General features: G+C 32.7%; 3 protein-coding genes across 3 annotated transcripts; 1 reads left to right on the top strand and 2 right to left on the bottom strand.

Annotated features, from left to right (window-relative positions):
* The first annotated feature begins 3511 nt into the window (after positions 1–3511).
* Positions 3512–10926, top strand: LOC107891881 (calcium-binding protein 39). The gene is made up of 11 exons (XM_016816810.2): positions 3512–4088; positions 4900–5064; positions 5148–5266; positions 5643–5717; positions 7012–7105; positions 7210–7269; positions 8008–8073; positions 8157–8255; positions 8839–8883; positions 9960–10059; positions 10456–10926. Exons 1-11 carry the CDS (start codon positions 3966–3968, stop codon positions 10542–10544), a joined length of 1035 nt encoding a protein of 344 aa, XP_016672299.1. The 5' UTR covers positions 3512–3965; the 3' UTR covers positions 10545–10926.
* A 2459-nt stretch (positions 10927–13385) lies between these two features.
* Positions 13386–16334, bottom strand: LOC107891882 (BI1-like protein). The gene is made up of 4 exons (XM_016816811.2): positions 15971–16334; positions 14115–14228; positions 13869–14026; positions 13386–13770 (listed from the first exon to the last, which is right to left on the bottom strand). Exons 1-4 carry the CDS (start codon positions 16236–16238, stop codon positions 13564–13566), a joined length of 747 nt encoding a protein of 248 aa, XP_016672300.1. The 5' UTR covers positions 16239–16334; the 3' UTR covers positions 13386–13563.
* A 483-nt stretch (positions 16335–16817) lies between these two features.
* Positions 16818–19081, bottom strand: LOC107891883 (pentatricopeptide repeat-containing protein At5g18950). The gene is made up of 2 exons (XM_016816812.2): positions 18943–19081; positions 16818–18856 (listed from the first exon to the last, which is right to left on the bottom strand). The coding sequence occupies exon 2, from the start codon at positions 18835–18837 to the stop codon at positions 17002–17004; it is 1836 nt and encodes a 611-aa protein (XP_016672301.1). The 5' UTR covers positions 18838–18856; positions 18943–19081; the 3' UTR covers positions 16818–17001.
* Between the last annotated feature and the right edge of the window lie 530 nt (positions 19082–19611).

The raw sequence follows: 19611 nt of genomic DNA, 5'->3' as shown, positions 1-19611 counted from the left end.
TAAATTGAATAAAATACAAAAATTTAGGGAATTTTTTAAATTAAAAGTAAAATGTCATATGCATACAATTAGATGCCATAAGATATTATAGATTAATAAATTGATTTGAATTATAATATAGACTGATATTTACATCAACTGGAAGATATTTAAGAAATAGGAAAAATTGTAGAATAGTCCCTGACACATTGACTGTTGTCGTTCTTGTAAGGTAAATTCATATGAAACTTAGTGTGTACATTTTATGATATGTTTGATTTTATGTAATATTTACTAGTTACATTAATTATAATTTTGATGATATTGGTTGATAAATGGCTAATTCGTAAATTATAAATTGTATGGAAATATATATAAGTTTGTAATGGAAATATGACATAAATAATTTGTGCCGTATTGTGTTTGATTTATACAAATGAGAATGGTTGAGAATGTTGCAAGATTAGATATAGTATGTATATAAGGCTAAATATATATACTTATTTTGGATGATAGTTTTGATTTAAACCTTGATGAATGCTTACTTTTGAAATGGTAAAGATATATGAAGATGTGTATGTGATGGTAGCTTGTTAAATGGCATAGGTATCACTTGAATGGTAAATTTGGTAGTCTTTTGATTATGTTTAGCTCGGTTATATGTGGCATGAACTTAGGAGCTATTTGTTGTTGTGTAACGTTTAGTCGGTTTGGGAATTTTTATTTGAATGTGAACTTGTGTAGTAAATTGTAAATGGTATATGTTTAATAGTTAATACCATGAGGTGATATATGTTAATAGTATCCAAGGTTGTCTATTTGAATGTGAATTGACTTGAGAAGATCTATGGTTGAGTTGGATGGATTGATTGCTTGGCAATGTACTTATTTAATGTTCAATGGTTTGATGATCTTGTATTTAGTTAGTTGCAAGAGTGGTTGAAAGATGAATGAATTAGTGTTGGAATTGGCATGGTTTAATTGGCATAATTTGTATAGGTAAATGTTATATACTTTGTTTCCATTTGAGACATGTTGGTATAAACGATTGAATGTGATTAAGACGTGGTAGTATTTTATGTTTCATATGTCTTTGTTTAGGAATTAAGTGTGCTTAGTGTACCATGAAAGTTAGATTTTGGGTTTGTGCATAAAAAGGTACAAAAATGTTGTATTTTTTAACCTTGGCTAGGAAGTATCGATACCATTAGCTATAGTATCGGTACTTTGCCAAATAAACAATATTTTAAAAATGGCAGAATGCCAATTTGATATCAATACCAAGGTAATGTATCAGTACCTATAAAGAAGTACATTGAATTATGTATCGATACCCTTTGCTTATAACTTAAATTTTTTGAGAATTCAAAGCTAGAAATGGTACCGGTACTTGGTTTGGGTATCGATACCTATACATAAATCTTGGAATGTTTTCATAGTAGTCCTTCTTCATGTACAAGTCAACTTAAAACATTCGTAAACTCAATTAGGTCTTGGATTTGTTTGTTAATTCAACTGTAGATGAAATTATGAAACAATTAGGTATATAAATTGAATTGATTGATATGACTTGTTTGTGTTTTCTCTGTTAACTATAATAGCATTCCGTAGCTTAGATCTGGCAACTAGGCCAAGTGAGGGGTATTACACGAGGGATGTTATGTAGAGACCGATTCCCGATTTGGTAATGATTGTGTTTCTGTTTCGAGTTAAAAATGACTAAAGAGACATGAATTGTAGATGGTATCAAATCTAAAAATGGTTGTATAATATTTGAAACGAATGAACTAGGAGGTATTAGAAGTGGTAAATTGGAAATGAGACTGATAAATGCCTGTTTAGATATTGATTAGTTTAAAATTATTATTGTTATGGGTATAATGATTTGTCCCTGTAAACTGTATTGAATTAGGAAGAAGTGTTAGTTTTGTATACTTATCATGTTCATATCGAGAATGTTAAACTTGGTAACTTTAAATTATAAATATATGGTAGACATGTGTATATTGATATACATATTTACTTAGATTAGGATTGTTAACTCTAAGGTTATCTTCTTAAATTATTGAAATACCATTGAAAGCTTTACTCAACATATGGATTGTTTTCCCCATGCACAGGCTTCATTTAATGCAACATTTGTAAGCATCGACCTCAACATCCAATCCACAATCTCGGTCTCGACAATATTTATTAGTTTCAACATTACTTATATTTGGCATGTACCTAATAGGTTAGGTTTTGTGGTAGTTTAATGTTGCTATATTTTATATGCTAGTTGTAATATATGGTGAATTTATTGTATTTTATTAGGTGCATGTATAAATAAGGAAAGTATATTTATTTGATAATTATCATATAAATGGTATAAATTTAATTATGAATTGATTGTAATTGCTCCGGCAACGATTATGACACACTGTAGCTTGGACTTGACAATCAGGTCGAATATAGGGTGTTACACAACCTGTTGGCCTAATGTTAAAAGCGTTATGATTTTCTTTGAATTCTTAAATTTTTAAAAAATTAATTAATTGTTGACATGACATATACATGTGGCAATTCACATGTATGCCACATCAGCAAAGTCAACAGACGTGAACTTTTCTATTCATTTTGGGGTGATTTGACAAATAACGTAAGTTTAAAGGCTAAAAGAGACGAAAATTAAATGGAAGGATAAAATAACTGGGCTGTTAATTTTCTTATTTTAAAAAAAGTTCTGCCAGCGAGCTCCAAGCAAAGATTCAATGATCAGTATAGTGGATCAATACCCATCAACAGGTAGAAGAACATACCTAAGATCCAAGTTGATTTAATGGCCAATGTTGAAGATTGGAAAAAAAAAGTTGTTTGAATTTTGGTTGCAGATTTGTGATGTCCAAAGTTATTTTATGAAAAAATAAACTGTAGAAGAGAAGGGGAAAAGTGCTTTCGATTGGTGCAAGTAGTGCGAATAAAAAAAGCCATATAACATCAAATTTAATAGTCTAATGACTAAAATGAAAACTTACTAATAGTTTAGTGGCTAATGGTGTAATTTACCCCTTTTTTAAGGCACATAGTGATCGGTGAGTAACATTTAATGTAGAATTTCGTATCTACACCTTTCGGTTCGCAACATCTATCCTACTCATTCTTCTTAGGCTTTTCAATTAAGGAATCAACCTTGGTGACCACTTCTCCAAATGGTCTATATCGTTAAACATTATTAAAAATGAACAAAAAGATATGACTGGGTGAGCAACCATTGTTCAGAACTCTAATGAATTCCACTTGCTGTCCATTCAAAGCTTCATATTTGCTAGCAAGTTTCAAGTTAGAATTCTTACCCTTTGCGCTACTTTTTTATGCCTTAAGTCTCTCAATATTCCTTCTTGTAGGTTGCGGAATATAGACAATAAATGAATCGACAAAATTTTTGGACGCACCAAAATAGGATGAAAACTTCAATAAGTATTTAAAGACATCCAGAATCTCCTCCAATTTGTCACTATTGATCACAACCAAAACCACATACTAAGAAGAGAAACAACGAAATTGACAACATGTGCTTCGAAAACTTTTATTAGTTTCTCCTAGTTATAAATGATGTACCAAAAAAAATATCTACAATCTATTTATAAAAATAGTAAAATTTTATTTTATTCATAAAAATAAGGGTTTGTGGATTTTTAAATTTAATATAAAAATAATTAAAAATAAAATATCATATATCGAAATAGAATTGCTGTCGGGTTGGACCCGTTTGACATTTCTCCTTGAAATGAAACATTTTTCCAGCAATTTATATATTTTCTAAATTCCCATTGAAAAAAGAAATACCCAAATTTTCCCGAGGAAAAAAATGTGAAAAGTCTCGATGATCAACAACAGATCAACGGATCTTTTTATCATTTCTCAATATACAAATCCTTAATCAAAGCGAAATCGAGAGATTATTGAATTTTGGGTAAAAATCATATCATTGCAACATTTAATAGATCATGTCTTTCTCATTCTTCAAGCCGTCGAGGCCGAAAACCCCACCAGAGGTTGCCAAAGCGATCAAAGACAGCCTTAATGCACTCGACACCAAAACCGTTGCTGAAGTTAAAGCCCTTGAAAAGGTTAAAGAAAATATATATATTTTTTAAATTTTGTGCTTGATATTTGATGTAATTTAATTCTTTCTTTCAATTTTTCTTGGATTTGGATTAAGTGGGGGAGTCTTAGATTTGTTTTAATATTGTAGTTATGAAATGGGTTTTAGGAATTATCTCATTTGCTTATGGTTTTGGCATTGTTTTTGCTGGTTGTTTGGGATTTTTTTTTCTTAAAATTATATACCGTTTACTGTGCTGTTCTTCTCTTATGTTTGGAGCCCCTTGTTTCCCCTACTCTCATGAAAATGCATGTAAATTTCATTCGTTGTAATATAAACAAAATGGCTAATGCTTTATTTGTTGTAATAATAATACTAAGCCATTTTACTCGGACTCAAGTTCAAGTTTCGGATGTATGCTCAATTTTCGTCCAAGTTTTTCCATGTAGTTGGGGGTTTCCATATCTGGGAATGCGCCAGACTCAAATGTGGGATACATGCACTTTAAGAAATGAAGAGTACATTGCCTTTTTTGAGAGCTTCAAAACTTGAAAGCTCCAAGTGGAATGTTCAAGTTCTACTTTTGGAACCTAAAAGGGCAATGCTTGCTTGGTGTCTACGTCTTCTAATGTCGTCTCATGGGATTGACGCCATTTTAACCTGCTTTACGATGCAATGGAGATTGAATAAAATGATGGGATTTTGTTTTGGATGAGGTTATGTTAAGAAATGAAATCAACAATGGACTGCAGTCGTGTATTCAAGTACTTTGTTAATTACCGATTATATGTTTGAGAACTTGGATATTGATGGTTTTGTTTTTTTATTGTTCTTAGGCTATGGAAGAAGTTGAAAAAAATTTTGTGACAATGAGATGCATGCTTTCTGGGGATGGTGAGGTTGAACCGAATGTCGAGCAGGTCTCACAGTTGGCACTTGAAATCTCTAAAGAGGATGTTATTTCCCTTGTTGTTCACAAGTTACCGATACTGGGATGGGAAGTAAGTTCTAGTCTTGATATTTTTACTGTTGTGGCTCATATCCGTTATTCTATAAGCATGCTAATGTAGTATATGTTCTCCAGGCAAGAAAAGATTTAGTCCACTGTTGGTCCATATTGTTGAAGCAACAAGTTGATTCCAAATATTGCTGTGTGGAATACATTGAGAAACATTTGGAGTTACTCGACTTTCTCGTAGTTTGGTAAGGTTATGAATGTCGTAACATTTATCTATGTGCATGCCTTTTTACAGCTTGAAAATCCCTATAGTATGTTGTCTGTCTATGTTGCTCTGATCCTTCATTTCTCTTAAAGTACCTATGTCTGGCACATATTTAGACATTGGTATGGAGTTTTGGTCCTCCAAGGGCCCTCTAGATGCATGGCAAAACTTATAAAAAGTTAAACATATCTATGTGCTCAAGTTTGAATAACCACTATCTTGCTTATTAAATATGCATAATACTGGTTTAAAGGTATTGACCAGTATTTATACTGAAATAACATGACCTAAGTCATATGTGCTTTTGAATCATTAAAGTTGGGTGTATCAAGTCTTATTTCTGTTTTTGCAAGCAGCTATGATAACAAGGAAATAGCTTTAAATTGTGGAAATATGTTGAGGGAGTGCATCAAATTTCCATCACTTGCACAGTAAGACATTCGAACTTTATGACTATTCTTTTGTATGATTGAAGTACTTTACGTTGTTGCTAAAATGATGCTGTGATTAAAAATGTCACTTAATCCTCAATGATCATTGTATAATATTTCTGAAAAGGAAATATGTTTCTTTTAGCATATAAATGCTCATATTTTTTTAATTGGATTCTATTTCATCTAAACTTATGGTGAGCTTTGCATGTTGCGTTGATTGCAATCAATGTCCTCATCCTTGTTCTTTTCATATGATTTAAGTATCTGCTTCCAATGCATATCCGGACATGGATATAGGAATATAATCCTCCAAGCACCCTCCAAATACATGGAAATCATTGAAAAAATTGAACATACCCATGTTGGACACATACTTATGTCTGACACTTATACTCCAGTTTAAAATAGTTTCCAACTATGATTTTAGGGTTGAGGGAGTGAACCGGAACGTGCATGTAATATGTTTCCTTCAGCTAAATATTCACATATAACTCAAGTTCTTAGTTGTCTGAGTAATCTCCTCTTTCAGTATCTTATGATGACTTTAACTTGATATTTGGTTCCCAAAGATAAACTTATTGTTATATTCTAAATTGAGCTGCTTTAAAAGATCAACTGTAAAGCATGTTATGAAGTTATCTAGTCAAATAACCTTGGATATTGGAGAACTCAGGAACTAGTGAGCTATAGAGACTGGCAATGGACAGCCGATTAACTGTTTTAGTGCTACTATGTTGCCAACTATTCTTTTTTCATTAAAGTATCCGTGTTTGGCACCTGCCTCTAACATATATTTGAACACGGGTTTGAGGATATGATTCTTAAAGGACCCTCCAAATGCATGGAAATCTTAGAAAAAGTTGAATATGCCTGTATTGTACATGTATTAGTGTCTGAGACTCACCCAAGTCTGAATGACAATGGTGCCAGTTGCTGCTTTTGTTAGTTGTCAACCTCTTTTCTGTTTCTACGAGCTAGTCCAAGCAAACTAGAGGATTCAGAATTGGCTGCTTGGGCATTTTCTTCATTTTAAATTCATGTTTTTTTTTTTTAAATCTACAAGTGTCCAAGATTCCCTTAAGTCCTAGTAATAAAGGTGACGCTGCTTTTGTTAGTTGTCAAACCCTTAGCTGGTTTGAGTCTATTAGCTAGTCCAAGTAAACTAGAGGACCAATAAATTGGCTTCTTGGGCGCTTTCTTCATTTTAAATTTGTGTTTTTGATGCAAAATTTCTTAACTGAAAAAGCAAGTTTCACTTTTTCACCAGTTAAATTTTGTAGTGCTTTTTCAGATACATATTAAATTCTGCTAGCTTTGTGCTGTTCTTCAAATTTGTGGAGTTGCCCAACTTTGATGTTGCTTCTGATGCATTTTCAACCTTTAAGGTCAGATTTGTTAGTTTCTGAGTCTTACGTTACTTTAGATTAACTAAATACATTTACGGGTTATGTTTTCTTTGTCTTATGTGTGTGTGATTGAATATTCTCAGGATATTCTTACAAAACATGCATCATTGGTAGCTGAATATTTGACTGGTCATTATGATGAGGTACATTTACATACTGTTTAATCCTAGAAGCATGGACACGGACATGTAAAATGGGTACAACTTGAAGATGAAATTAAAAAAAAAAAATTAGGACATGAATAAGGCAGGACACAACAATAAATTCTTTTATATATAACAAAAAAGTAAAATTGGTGCTTTTCAATTTAAGACTAATATACAAATAGCTTCTAAATTTTAAAAATTCTTTTTGAATATAAAAACTTGAACCTTAAAAACTCATTATAACCAAATTACTCATTATTGATTCTGTATTTGGGAGAAAATGCAAAATAATAATAATAAGAAGAAGAAGAAGAAGAAGAAGAAAGAAAGAGGAAAGCTTCCTTGTGTCTCTGGAGGTATCTGGGAGTGTCCGTTCATGATTTAATCATGTTTTGACTGTCTATGGTATACCTTTTTTTACTTGTCCTCACGTGTCAGAAATGTATTCTGCTGTGTCTGGCACTTGGAAACTCCCTTTGTATCTAATGCAGACTCCGAATGGTCTTGCCGGAGTGCAATTTTGCTTTAGGACTTTATGTTGATTGAATTGTTCATCTTATACCACCTTCTCAGCTTAAAAATATCTTAGGGATTGTTTTATATTGTATTTACACTTCTGGTAAGGCTCAACTGCAACTACTTGTGATGAATTGGTGTGGATCTTTTCTTAAGTTCGTTGAATTATTTGTTTTCCCTTTCTCTTTTTGCTTGTCTAATGCGATATTGTTGTTTCAGTTCTTTGATCTCTATGAAAAACTCCTGACCTCTTCTAATTATGTCACAAGAAGGCAATCTTTAAAGGTTGGTTTTGCCTCTCTCTCCTTTCGTTCCAGTTTTGTTCTGTTGATATTTTGAATGTTAATGCTGCAATTTTTTTGGTTTAGCTTCTATCGGACTTTCTTTTGGAGGCTCCAAATGTGCAGATAATGAAGCGCTACATTTTAGAAGTTCGATACTTGAAAATCATGATGACATTGCTGAGGGTACATTCTAACTTTAGCTTCTCTATGATCTGGTTGGTATTCATTGATTTGAACCATCCATCAGTAGTTCTGATGTTACTTGAGCTTGAGAGTGTGGGATACGGGTATGCTCAAAATTAATTTTTAAGTTTTTCCATATGTTTGGAAGATCAAACTCTTATGTCCATGTCCATATATGTGTCGGACATAGGTGTTGAACATGGATGCATAAAGATACATGAACAACAGGGGTAACATAGACCGGGAGGGCAGGATGATATTTTTGTTCAACTTTGAATAGATAGGACCTAGTGGAACCTTTTGAGCTCTCTGTTTTTACTTTATGTTGCTCCTACTGTTCAATTTTCTTGAAGCATCCATGTCCCACACCTGTATTCTAGATGTGGATATTATCCTCCAAGAACCCTTTTAGTACATGCGAAAAACCTAGAAAAAATTGAACATACCTGAATCTGACACTAACACCGGGGTCCAAGTAAGTTTTTATTTGCATATCTGATATGATGTTCCACATTTGGGTTTCCTTGGTACATTAAATACCCCAAATCAGCATTTCATTTTCTGCTCTTTTGTTTCAATGCAGGATTCAAGCAAAAACATTCAGATTTCTGCTTTCCACATTTTCAAGGTGATCTCTCTTTTGTCTCTCTTATTGACGTGCATCAGCCTTTACCCAAAATTCTAAAAATGAATAAAATTTAAAAACCGACTGAGATACGAGAGATAAACTGGAATAATTGAACCGAAATTAATCAGGTTGTTGGGTTGGGTTGAATAATGTTAATTGAGTTTAGGAATGTTTTAATAAAAAATATAATTCATTTTTTAATTATCGATTTCAACTGGAAATAGGAAAACTGCTAACAGATTGAATAAACATGTTAAAACCTATCTTACTTAGACTTGGGTGTATCAGACAGGTATGTATCTGATATGAGCACAAGTTTTTCAAGAGTTTTATGTATTTGTAAGGTCCTTTTGAATATCATAGTCCAATATCCATGTCTGAGTAATGGTCGGGTACTTAAAGAAAAATGATGAGTTAGAGTAACATAGGTTAAAATTGAACTTGTGTTTGATAAATGATGAGTTAGAGTAACATAGGTTAAAACTGAACTAGTGTTTGATAAATTAAAAATTTAAGTGTTGAAAAATTAAGTACTGAATTTATATTATAAAATTGTTAGGTATATTAGTAAAATTAAGTGCGGAATATTATTATACTGTTAGATAATAGTAAACAATAAATTTTAATAATTATTTATTTCATAATTTTAATCCTATGATGGTTTTGGATAAAGTTAAACATAATAATTTCGAAAATTTCATTATTTAACATAAATAAAGAGATAATTTATTTTAAATGTATTTTTCCAAAATAAAATTAACTTAGCATTTTCAACATTAAGTGATAAACTATTATTTGCTTATCATATTCAACATTTTTTTTGTTGAAATTTCTATATCAAGTAAAAACCTAATACAGTTGTCAAGCACAATTAAAAAATTAAATGCTGAAAATTTTCTTAACTTTATCCAACACATCCTAAATTATTTAACCACAAATAGAACCAAAACTAAACAAACTGAATGAGCTGAATTTGATTGGTTACAGTGGTTTGTTCAGTTAGCCGACACCTAAAATAAAAAGACAAATTGGCGTCTGATTTATGTTTTTTTAAATCTTTGTTTATTCACATGCAGGTTTTTGTTGCTAATCCTAACAAGCCAAGAGAGATAAAGATCATTTTGGCAAAAAACCATGAGAAATTGTTGGAACTGCTTAATAGTCTCTCAGGGAAAGGTATTTATTCTTTTCGCTATTACTTTGTCTGAACCTACATTGTATGAACTTCTGTTACTCGGATTTAGAGGTGTCCATCACTGTCATGACTATGGTAAGATTTTCTTAATTTTTCTATGTATTTGGAGGTCATATTCTTGTATCCATGTGCCGGACATGAGTACTTAAACAAAAATAGTCATAGCAACATGGTTCTGAACAAACGACTCCAGATCTATGTTGCTATCATTCTTTATTTTCTTGAAATACCCCTACCTGTAACGAGTTTGGACATGACTATTGGTATGGAAAAACTTGAACATAACTGTGTTGGACACTCAAATTCGAGTAAACATATTGAAACCATGCTTCTCGTTATTCTTTTGCTTGTCTCTTAAGAAATCATGGTCCTTGCAGGTGCGGAAGATGAGCAATTCGAAGAGGAAAAAGAGCTAATTATCAAGGAAATTGAAAAAGTATCCCGGTTGCAAAGTCTTAAATCCTAGCTTCCTCTTCTCGTTCGGTTAAATGCTAAATTCTGTGGTGGCTGGAACTGTTTGCTGAGGAAAAAAGGGCTGCAACTAAGGATTATCAGAGGTTGGATATAAGATAAATATACAAGAAATAGTAAGGCCTTCTAATTCTAATATCTTGTTAGGACTATCCATAAATTATGGTATTTTCGTACAAAAGTGTGAAGAAGAACTGATGACTAGACTTGATTGCCGTGTGATTGATTGAAAGGGTGATTGTATGAATCATCTGCAAACTCGTGTCATGCTAGTGGTGTATGACTGAGTTCGGTATCTGGATCTAGGGTTTGTAGTAGAATTGAAGCATTTTTTTTCCCCTAACAAAGTAAAAAATGTTTGGTGTGGAAGTTCTTAACTTTCTATGTTATGGTGGAATTGCTGCAAACTAGAACCTATAATATCAGATATGGCAGGTAAAAATAATTAGAACACTACATGAATGACATGGATACCGCCTGAATATACAAACATGTTATTAATATGTTAAAATCTATATAAAACATCTTAAATACGATTATGAGTTATGACAATGTAGCAAAGACCTATACAAGGATTAGGATTATTAAGAAGAAACTGTGAAGAAAACATCAGCGGCAGCCAAGAGCTGCAATGCCGCAATTAGGGGTGAGCAAAACTCGATTCGACTCGAAAAAATTGAAAAAATTTTTGAATTTCGAGTTAAACGAATCGAGTTATTCGAGTTAATCGAGTTATTTGAATCAACTCGAATTTTTTTCGAATTTCGAGTTCGAATCGAGTTGAGTTTTCGAATTCGAATAACTCCAATAATTCGAATATCAAACTATAATATTTTACATTTTTACCCTAAACTCTCAAACTTTTTTACTTTTCCCTTAAAACTTTTACTCCTTTCCACTTTCCCCCCAAAACTTTTATTCCCCTCCCAACCCCCCAATCTACCCAAAATCCATTTCCCACCAAAATTTTACTCTCCCATTTATTTTTTCTCAAAATTTTACTCTCAAAAACCCTCAAAACATTTTATTTTCCCCCAAAATTTTTACTCCTTCCCACTTTTCCCTAAAACTTTTATTTCCTTCCCATCTCACCTCTCATCTATCCCAAACCCTTCCTCCTCCAAAATTTTACTCCCCGTATTTACTTTCCCTCAAATTTTTATTCCCAAAACTTTTTTATTTTTCCCCTAAACTTTTACTTCTTACCTTTTACTCTCAAATAAAAAATCAAAATTATCCAAAAAAAAATCACTAAACATAAATAGTAATAATTTTATTTATATCTACTATTTATATTATTAAATTAAATTAAATTAAATTTCACATTTTATATTATTTATATTATTGAATTGTTTGGTCATATTGAATATTTATATTAAAATTGAATTATTAATTATGCCATAAAATATTCGTGTTAAAATTTTATATTGGTATCAATTTCACATTTTATTTTTAAAATAACTTTTATTAAAAAATCATATTTTTACATTTAATATATTTTTTAATTTTAAAATACATAGTGACAAGAATATGAAGATAATTGAAACACCTAAACAAGCAAAGAAGCTAACCAATATATAAAAAATTAATAAATAAATTATGAAGTGATGAAAGTTAATAAAAATTTTGATTAAGGTGGACAAATTTTATTACGATGGGTGACAATGGTTACAAGGACCCAAAATTATTTTTTAAAATTTAACTCAAACAAATATATTCGATTTGATTCGAATTTCATCTCACTCGACTCGATTCGAGAAAACTTCAAATAAAGTTAGGATGATAAAATGAGATTCGAAAACTCGATTAACTTTAAAAATTTTTATTCGATTCGATCGAATCCTCACCCCTAGCCGCAATTCCTTCAACTTTCCTGATGAATTGCTGTTGAAGTTTCGAATACTCTCGACCGGGAGAGGTGGTAGGGTTGGAGATTGGGGGGAGAAAAGGATAGGAAGGTGGGCAGTGAAATCGGGGTTAAGCCGCCGGCATGTCTGATTTGAGCTTGGTCCAGGGAGGAGAAGATAGTGGAGGCTTGGACCATATGTCTTGGCACCAACAAGGGCTTGCATGGTGGGAACACAAGGCCTAGCGTTAAAAGCATGAGATGGAATGAGCGTAAATTTGATGGTTTCCAAGATTAATTTTTTGGTTAAAAGTTCATAAACTTTTTCATGACAATTTAAAAATTTATACAATTTAATATTAAAACAAAAAAGAATATCCAATAGATTATGTATATTAAATTTCGAGTAAATTAAAAATATGTATTTATATGGAAAACTTTTAAGCTTTAAAAACATATTAAGGGTGAGTTTGAATGGACGGTGTGTTTAAACAGCGGTGGCAATGAAATTAGATATTATAGCGATACTGTAGCGTGAAACAAAAAAAAAGCTAAACGCAACACACCTAATCGTCTATCCAAACCCACCCTAAGACTATTATGGATGGATATAATAAAAAAAACATCAAAATGATTCAAAAATTTATACAATTACATAAACAAATTCAACCATTGGATTATTAAAATGCTAATAATACAAAAAATTATTTAAGTAAAAATAAATTAGTTTTATGTTAGTATAAGTGAATCATTCTCCTAAAATAATATACTGATTTTTATTATAATTAATATATCCTTTTCAACATTTGAAAATAAAGAAAAAGAAACTGTAATATTAAAATTCGATTTCAACCTATATATATAAAAGAGAACTTGGATGCATGTCCATGTTTCATTAGAAAGAACTGCAAATCTGTGCAACCAGCTTAGTGGCTGGTAAAACACCACAAGAAAAGATTAGATCTAGCAACATGATTACACAATATCAAATAAGTAAATAGAACATGATTATAACATGAGAAAATACACAAATACGGTACGAATACAATAATTGCCAAGTCTAGCAAATATACTAATAGACAGTAATATTTTTCATATTCATTGGACAATAACTCAATCGCCATACCATGAAATCTTTCCGACCGACCTTGTGAGAAATATTGTATAACTAGTTATCCCCGGATCTCAGAACCCGTAAAATGGAAATGAACAAATTCAGGATGTCCAAATAAAGAGTGGCGGAGGCCAAAATGTAATCATCATATGTGAAGCGTTTGATCAGGTTGTCGGTGTCATATACTATGTACCCACAGAAAATCAACGCACTAATTCCACCATATACAGCAGTAGATGTTGGGCCGAGCGGGAAGAACATCTGCATAATAACAAAACACATATACTAAGTCTGATGAATCCTATATACAAGTAGGTGGAGGCATGAGTAATCATATAGCGTTAACTGCGATATTTCACCTGGATTAGACCAGTTAAGATGAGGATAATAAGGCCGGTGAACAAAATCGGTCCGAGATAGCTGAAGTCCTTGCCCTTCTTCGATGCCCAGAAAGTGTAGCCAGTAAGAGATGCAACCACAGCAGCTGTCAAAATTAGCGCTTCAAGCACGATTCTTCCTGAAAGTATATAAAAGTGGATGGTTAGTATAATTCTCGATTTATAACCAGACCGAGGATGTTTAACGACAAGCACCAAGATACTAACCATCGGTATTTGCACAGCTCACACCAACTGTGAGACTCAATGACACGGTGAAGAGGCTGAGGATAACCAAGTTCACAGGGTGCTTTTGGTGATAGACATGCAAGGGCCACAACACTGCATGGATTAGGTTTTAAAATTAAGATTAATCAGAGAAATATGACACAATGGATCAAACAGAATTCCGTAAAATCTTGAGTGAAGGCGTAGTTTTTTTCCAAATTTTTCCATGTATTTGCAAGATCCTTAGAAGTTCAAATCCCCGCATCCATGTTTGAATATTGTGTTGGACATGAGTACTTCAAGCAAAATGTAAAGTCAGATCAACATGGGTTTAAGATAACTAAGATTTCAATTACTACAAGAGTTGGAGGCCAATGTTACCGATTTTATCAGAAAGAAAAAGAAGCCATTGAAGAAGGTATTCAGTACCAACTCTGAAGGTTAGTTTATGAAATTATTAGAACTAAGAACTTCCAATGTAACCAAACAAAGAGAAAGGCAAACTGGTGTACATTATGGGACAGTTCAGAAGGCAACAAGGAGAGCATAACAGTCTTATGCCATTAATCATATATATTATTGATACCGACTGCAACCAGTTAACTGGTTCACACAAAGGTAAGATTATCATGGGAATGCAACAAAGTAAGAAAAACTAAGACAAAAGGATATTATTCATAAGCTTTCCATATTTATTTTAATTTCAAAATATTAATTCAATAAATTTCTTTATCCTATTCTGACATGCAAAATATAAAAAAAAGAACACAAAGATCTCCGGTATTAGTAAAAAGGTTGAGGAACAGCACATACTGTCATATTAAAAACCTAATGTGACATAACTGGCGCAAAATGAGATTCTAAACCCGTAAATTCCCCATGAAAAGAATCAGAATAAAGGCAAGAGCAATTAGAATAGATATATGGAGAATATTGCAGAACACCATCCTTGTTTAGGGAACAAAGCTTCTGTCAAATCCTTTACTCAATCCTTAGATTATTTTCTAAACAAAATGAGGCAGCTAAAAGTTCTAAATTCATAAATTCCACATGAAATGAATCCGAATAAAGCCAAGAACAGATAGAATCTATATATATACACAACAATAGAATACTATTCTTGTTTGGGAACAATATGTTTGTCAAATCCTTCACTCAGTCATATACTTCAGAATATTGTTTAAACACCAAACCCCTCACACTTGACTCAATTTTCTTTCTAAGTTTCTCATATTTTTAGGTTAGGCGTCATATGTTTCAATTATGGTTAATATATGCTGTTAGTCCCTGTACTTCTACAGAATTTGAAATTTAGTCTCTGTACTTTATAAGTTAAAAATTATATCCTCTTTCTTTTTCAATTTGAAAATCTGAGTCCAATAATTTACGCGGTTAATAGTTTCTATAAAAAATTTGTCAACTTAGCATATTCATTTCCATCATAACAAGTCATATGGCAGCCAAATTGGCAAATTTAGACTAATAATATTATGATTGAACTAGAAATCTCAAGGACTAATGGCATATTTTAACCTTCAATTATATTACAACTTCAGGAGCCCAATATTTTGTTCATCCAAACAAAGATGACTTCATAAAAGAATTACGTTGAAAATTCAAGTCTAAGATACGATTTATTAACAAATCTAACCTTAATCTAACACTTGCAGAGATCAAATTCATAATAAACAATGAAAATGCCCTAATTAACAGCTATATAACATATATATATATACTATTCAAAAGAGACCTAAAAATATTTGCTGCACAATTTAAAATTCAGCAGGATTAAAGCGCATAAAGAAAGAATCAAAATTGAACAAAAAAAACTTAGAAAAAAAAGGTGAGGACTTTACAGACGAAGGGGATTAAACAGAGGAAGAGCAAGAGGCCAGAATTTCCACGAAGGAGCTCGTTGACCGGAGCCGAAAGAACCACGAAGGCGGATACCACGGTGGTTAGAACCAACTGCGCTGCCAAGATGCCGTAAACCTTGCGGATAAAACCCCACCGGAGTTGGTTCTCGCCGTAGCTGAGTCCCGGGTACAAAGTCTCCCCTGATTCTAGATCTATCTCATCCGCCTTGTTGGCACTCGAGTGGCTTACGCGATCGTATGCAAACATTTTTTCTCTCTCTCTTCGAAATTTTCTTTTTCGTTGTATGTTTTCCCGGAAAATGAGAGCGGTAGAAAGAAACTGTGGGAAAACTACCGGGGGATTTAATTATATAGTATAAGGTAGCCAATCAAAATAGTTGGTACAGTGGGGACCACAAGTTGACTTCTAATTTAATTTAACAAAATTCATTCATCTTAAATTTATATAATTTGAATTTATCCAAATTGAATTATTGTTTTAATTAATAATTTTTTTAGTTAAACATAATGATAAATATATTTTATATCAAGGAAAAATAAATTTTTAATATAAGATAAAAACAAATAAATTTATTATTATTCGAGTTTGATATCAACTATGAACTTTGTTTTTGTTTGTAATTATGGTTAAAAGAAAAAGAATGTTGTAAATTTCTATGCGTTAATTGACTTATTTCTTGATGTTTAGGAGAACATAAAATAAACCAAAAACAAAAAGAAAGAAAGAAAGAAAATAGAATTATTTAAATGACTAATAATTCTAGTTTAATTTTAAATGATATATTTAAAGAGTTGACTTGTAAATTTTCATGAAAAGAGTTTACCCTGAACCAACTCGAATCGTCATTTCATTATTAAAGAAAAATACAAGGTACAGCTCTTCATTTTCCCTAAAAAGTACCTATGGCCGATGCCCGTATCGGGCACATTCGTACATGGGTGATCGTATCCAACAGTCACCTCCGAGTTTTGAGTAACATGAGATAAATGAACATGTAGAAATGCTTTGCTTAATTTGTTTCAAGGACCTCACTTAAACATGATTCAACCAGATGAGTATTCCTTTGGCAAAACTTGGTAACAATAGAATGGCATATGCTTGTTTTAAGTGCATAACCTAATCTAAACATAAAATCTAGAACAAGTAAAGAATCATCCAACCTATCACTTTCCGAGAGAGATTGAATCAGTTTCTCGAAAGTCTTCTTTTGCGGTTTGAGTTGATTCTCCAGCATCTCTTTGAACCGTTCCATTCCTTCTGCAACATGTCCTTGCTTGCATAATCCAAAAATTAAGTGATTGCGAGTACAATCTTTCGGTTCTAGACCTTGACTGTGCATGTCATTTAACAAACTTTCAGCTTCTTCGATATGACCAGCTTGACATAGGCATTTTATAATAGGGGTATACGATGAAGCAGATGGCTGTAAACCCTGTGCTAAGAGTTCATGAAGCAGATTTAGACTCTCAACGACTTTTCCTTCCACGCAAAAGCCCCGGATCAGATTGTTGAATGTGATCAAATCACGAACAACGCCCTTTCGAGGCATTTCTTCAAATAAACAATAAGCTTCATCCGTCTTCCCATGTGAACATAACCCTGCTATCATGGTATTGTAACTTACGGTCATTTCACCATAACCTTTTTCGAGCATCTCCTTATATAGTCTCTCAGCCTCTTTAAGGTTATGGGCCCTATAAAGACCATAAAGCAGTGCATTATAAGTGTATTCATTTGGAACCATTCCCTTATTAATCATCTCAAACCAAAGCTTTCTGGCTTCCCTGAGCTCCCCAATCTTACATAGCCCATGAATTATTGTTGTATACATGACCCTATCCGGAGAATGCCCTCTATCCTTGAGATCGTTGAAAATCCGGAAACCTTCCAACCACTTTCTGTTCTTACAGAGCCCATTGATGACTTCCTGATATGTATAGATATTGGGAGCACGATCTGTAGCAATCATTGTGTGAAGAAGTTGAGATACTCTACCATAATCCTTCATCTTACAGAAAGCTGCAATCAATTTGTGAAAAGCAACCGTATCCGGCACCAACCCATCAGCCAAATTTTGCTGAAGAATTTTGTAACCTTTCGAAGCTTTCCCATCGATACAAAAGGCTTGAACCAAACACCCAAGGGTCCCAACATCAATATTGACCCCAATACCGGATTCTACCATATCCTGATACAATTTCCACATAAGATCATTCCTACCAACCTTAAGACAAGCCGATAACGCTAAATTCCACGTCTCTATTGATGGACAATGACCAATCTCACTCAAGATCGAGAACACATCAACAGCTTCTTCAACCGATTCATTTTCACAAAGGCATCTTAAGTAACGTTCTAAAGAACCTGGCTTGGGCTCAAAACCGGTCTGTTGGAGAAAATTTCTTGCTGCTTTGGAAGCCTTAGCCTCCACAAGCTTATCAAAGAGCATATTACACGAATCAAAGTCTGGCGAAAACTCGTATTCAGACCGCAGCCAATGAAAGAAACGCAGAGAGAAAAACACATTATCTTGCTGTCTCAAAAGCTCTCGGAAAAAACAGGGTTCCGAAAAATTAAAAGAGGGGAAATGTGAAACCAGTGTTTCCTCCCATCTAGGAACTGTTCTAGTAATCTTGCAAACTTGTTTGACAATGTCTAAATTAGATTGCCTTACAGAATCATTCAACTGTTCTTCACATGGTTTTTGATTCTTTACAATTTCCTTAACAATAAAACTAGTTTCTTTGGATTCTATAGTGAGATTTCTGATTTGGGTATTAGGGTTTGGACCAGTTCTAGGGTTTAGCCTAAGGAAATTTACGATAAATGATGAAGCTTTAGCCATGGAGTACCAGCTTTTTGACCTGATTTCATCAATGGGTAGTTTTGATTTAAGCAAAAGATAGAGGATTTAAGGTCAAAAACTGAAAATAAAATGGATTAAACTTACTGAGGAATGCGATTTCGAATTCCTTGGAAGATGAAATGGAAGCCCCAATTGATTTACTTTATGAAGATTGAGATTGCTAAGAATTTCAGATGGGAGAATTTCTGCTGCGCTTATGGGCAAAGGGTTTTAGGGGAATAATTTGCAGGGAAAATATTTCTATCGTTAGAAAAAAAAATTAATTTACAATATAGCCCCTGAGCTATTTCCATTTCATTATGTTGGTACTTAAATTTATTTTTGGGTAAACTACACAGCAGATCACCCTAAAATAGAGTTATTTTTATTTTGATCACTCTAAATAAGATAATTGCTCGAATTGGTCTGTACTAAAAATTTTCATTAACCCACTAATAAATTGGTGACATGGCATTTTTTTTTGGCCTAAAGCAAGAGAGCTCTCTAACTAATCCAAAACACATTTTTATTTATTTATTTGTTGTCGTCCTCCTATGCCTAACTTTCCACCGCTAAGAACTTTCCTAATCTTTTGGAGTTCTATATGAATCTAAATCGACCACCACCATCACCATCATCATCATTGGAATCTTAAAAGGAAAAAGTGAAAGAAAGTTATAAACTTCAACAAAAATGGCCATCATCGAAATCTAAAATCAGTAGCAAAAGGAAGAAACCCAAAGAAGAGCTTGAAAAAGGTGGCAACAAACTATA

Source organism: Gossypium hirsutum, chromosome D09 (assembly GCF_007990345.1).
Source record: "Gossypium hirsutum isolate 1008001.06 chromosome D09, Gossypium_hirsutum_v2.1, whole genome shotgun sequence".
NCBI lineage: Eukaryota > Viridiplantae > Streptophyta > Magnoliopsida > Malvales > Malvaceae > Gossypium > Gossypium hirsutum.
This window is presented reverse-complemented; position numbering and strand designations above follow the sequence as displayed.

Excerpts from the sequence above, each read along its gene's own strand:
- LOC107891882 (XM_016816811.2), bottom strand. The coding sequence starts at position 16,238 with ATGTTTGCATACGATCGCGTAAGCCACTCGAGTGCCAACAAGGCGGAT. Across the intron at positions 14,229-15,970 it reads CTGTTTAATCCCCTTCGTCT|TGTTGTGGCCCTTGCATGTC; the intron begins GTAAAGTCCTCA and ends TAATCCATGCAG. Across the intron at positions 13,771-13,868 it reads TCTTAACTGGTCTAATCCAG|ATGTTCTTCCCGCTCGGCCC; the intron begins GTGAAATATCGC and ends GTTATTATGCAG.
- LOC107891881 (XM_016816810.2), top strand. The coding sequence starts at position 3,966 with ATGTCTTTCTCATTCTTCAAGCCGTCGAGGCCGAAAACCCCACCAGAG. Across the intron at positions 5,065-5,147 it reads TACCGATACTGGGATGGGAA|GCAAGAAAAGATTTAGTCCA; the intron begins GTAAGTTCTAGT and ends TATGTTCTCCAG. Across the intron at positions 8,256-8,838 it reads TCATGATGACATTGCTGAGG|GATTCAAGCAAAAACATTCA; the intron begins GTACATTCTAAC and ends GTTTCAATGCAG.
- LOC107891883 (XM_016816812.2), bottom strand. The coding sequence starts at position 18,837 with ATGGCTAAAGCTTCATCATTTATCGTAAATTTCCTTAGGCTAAACCCT.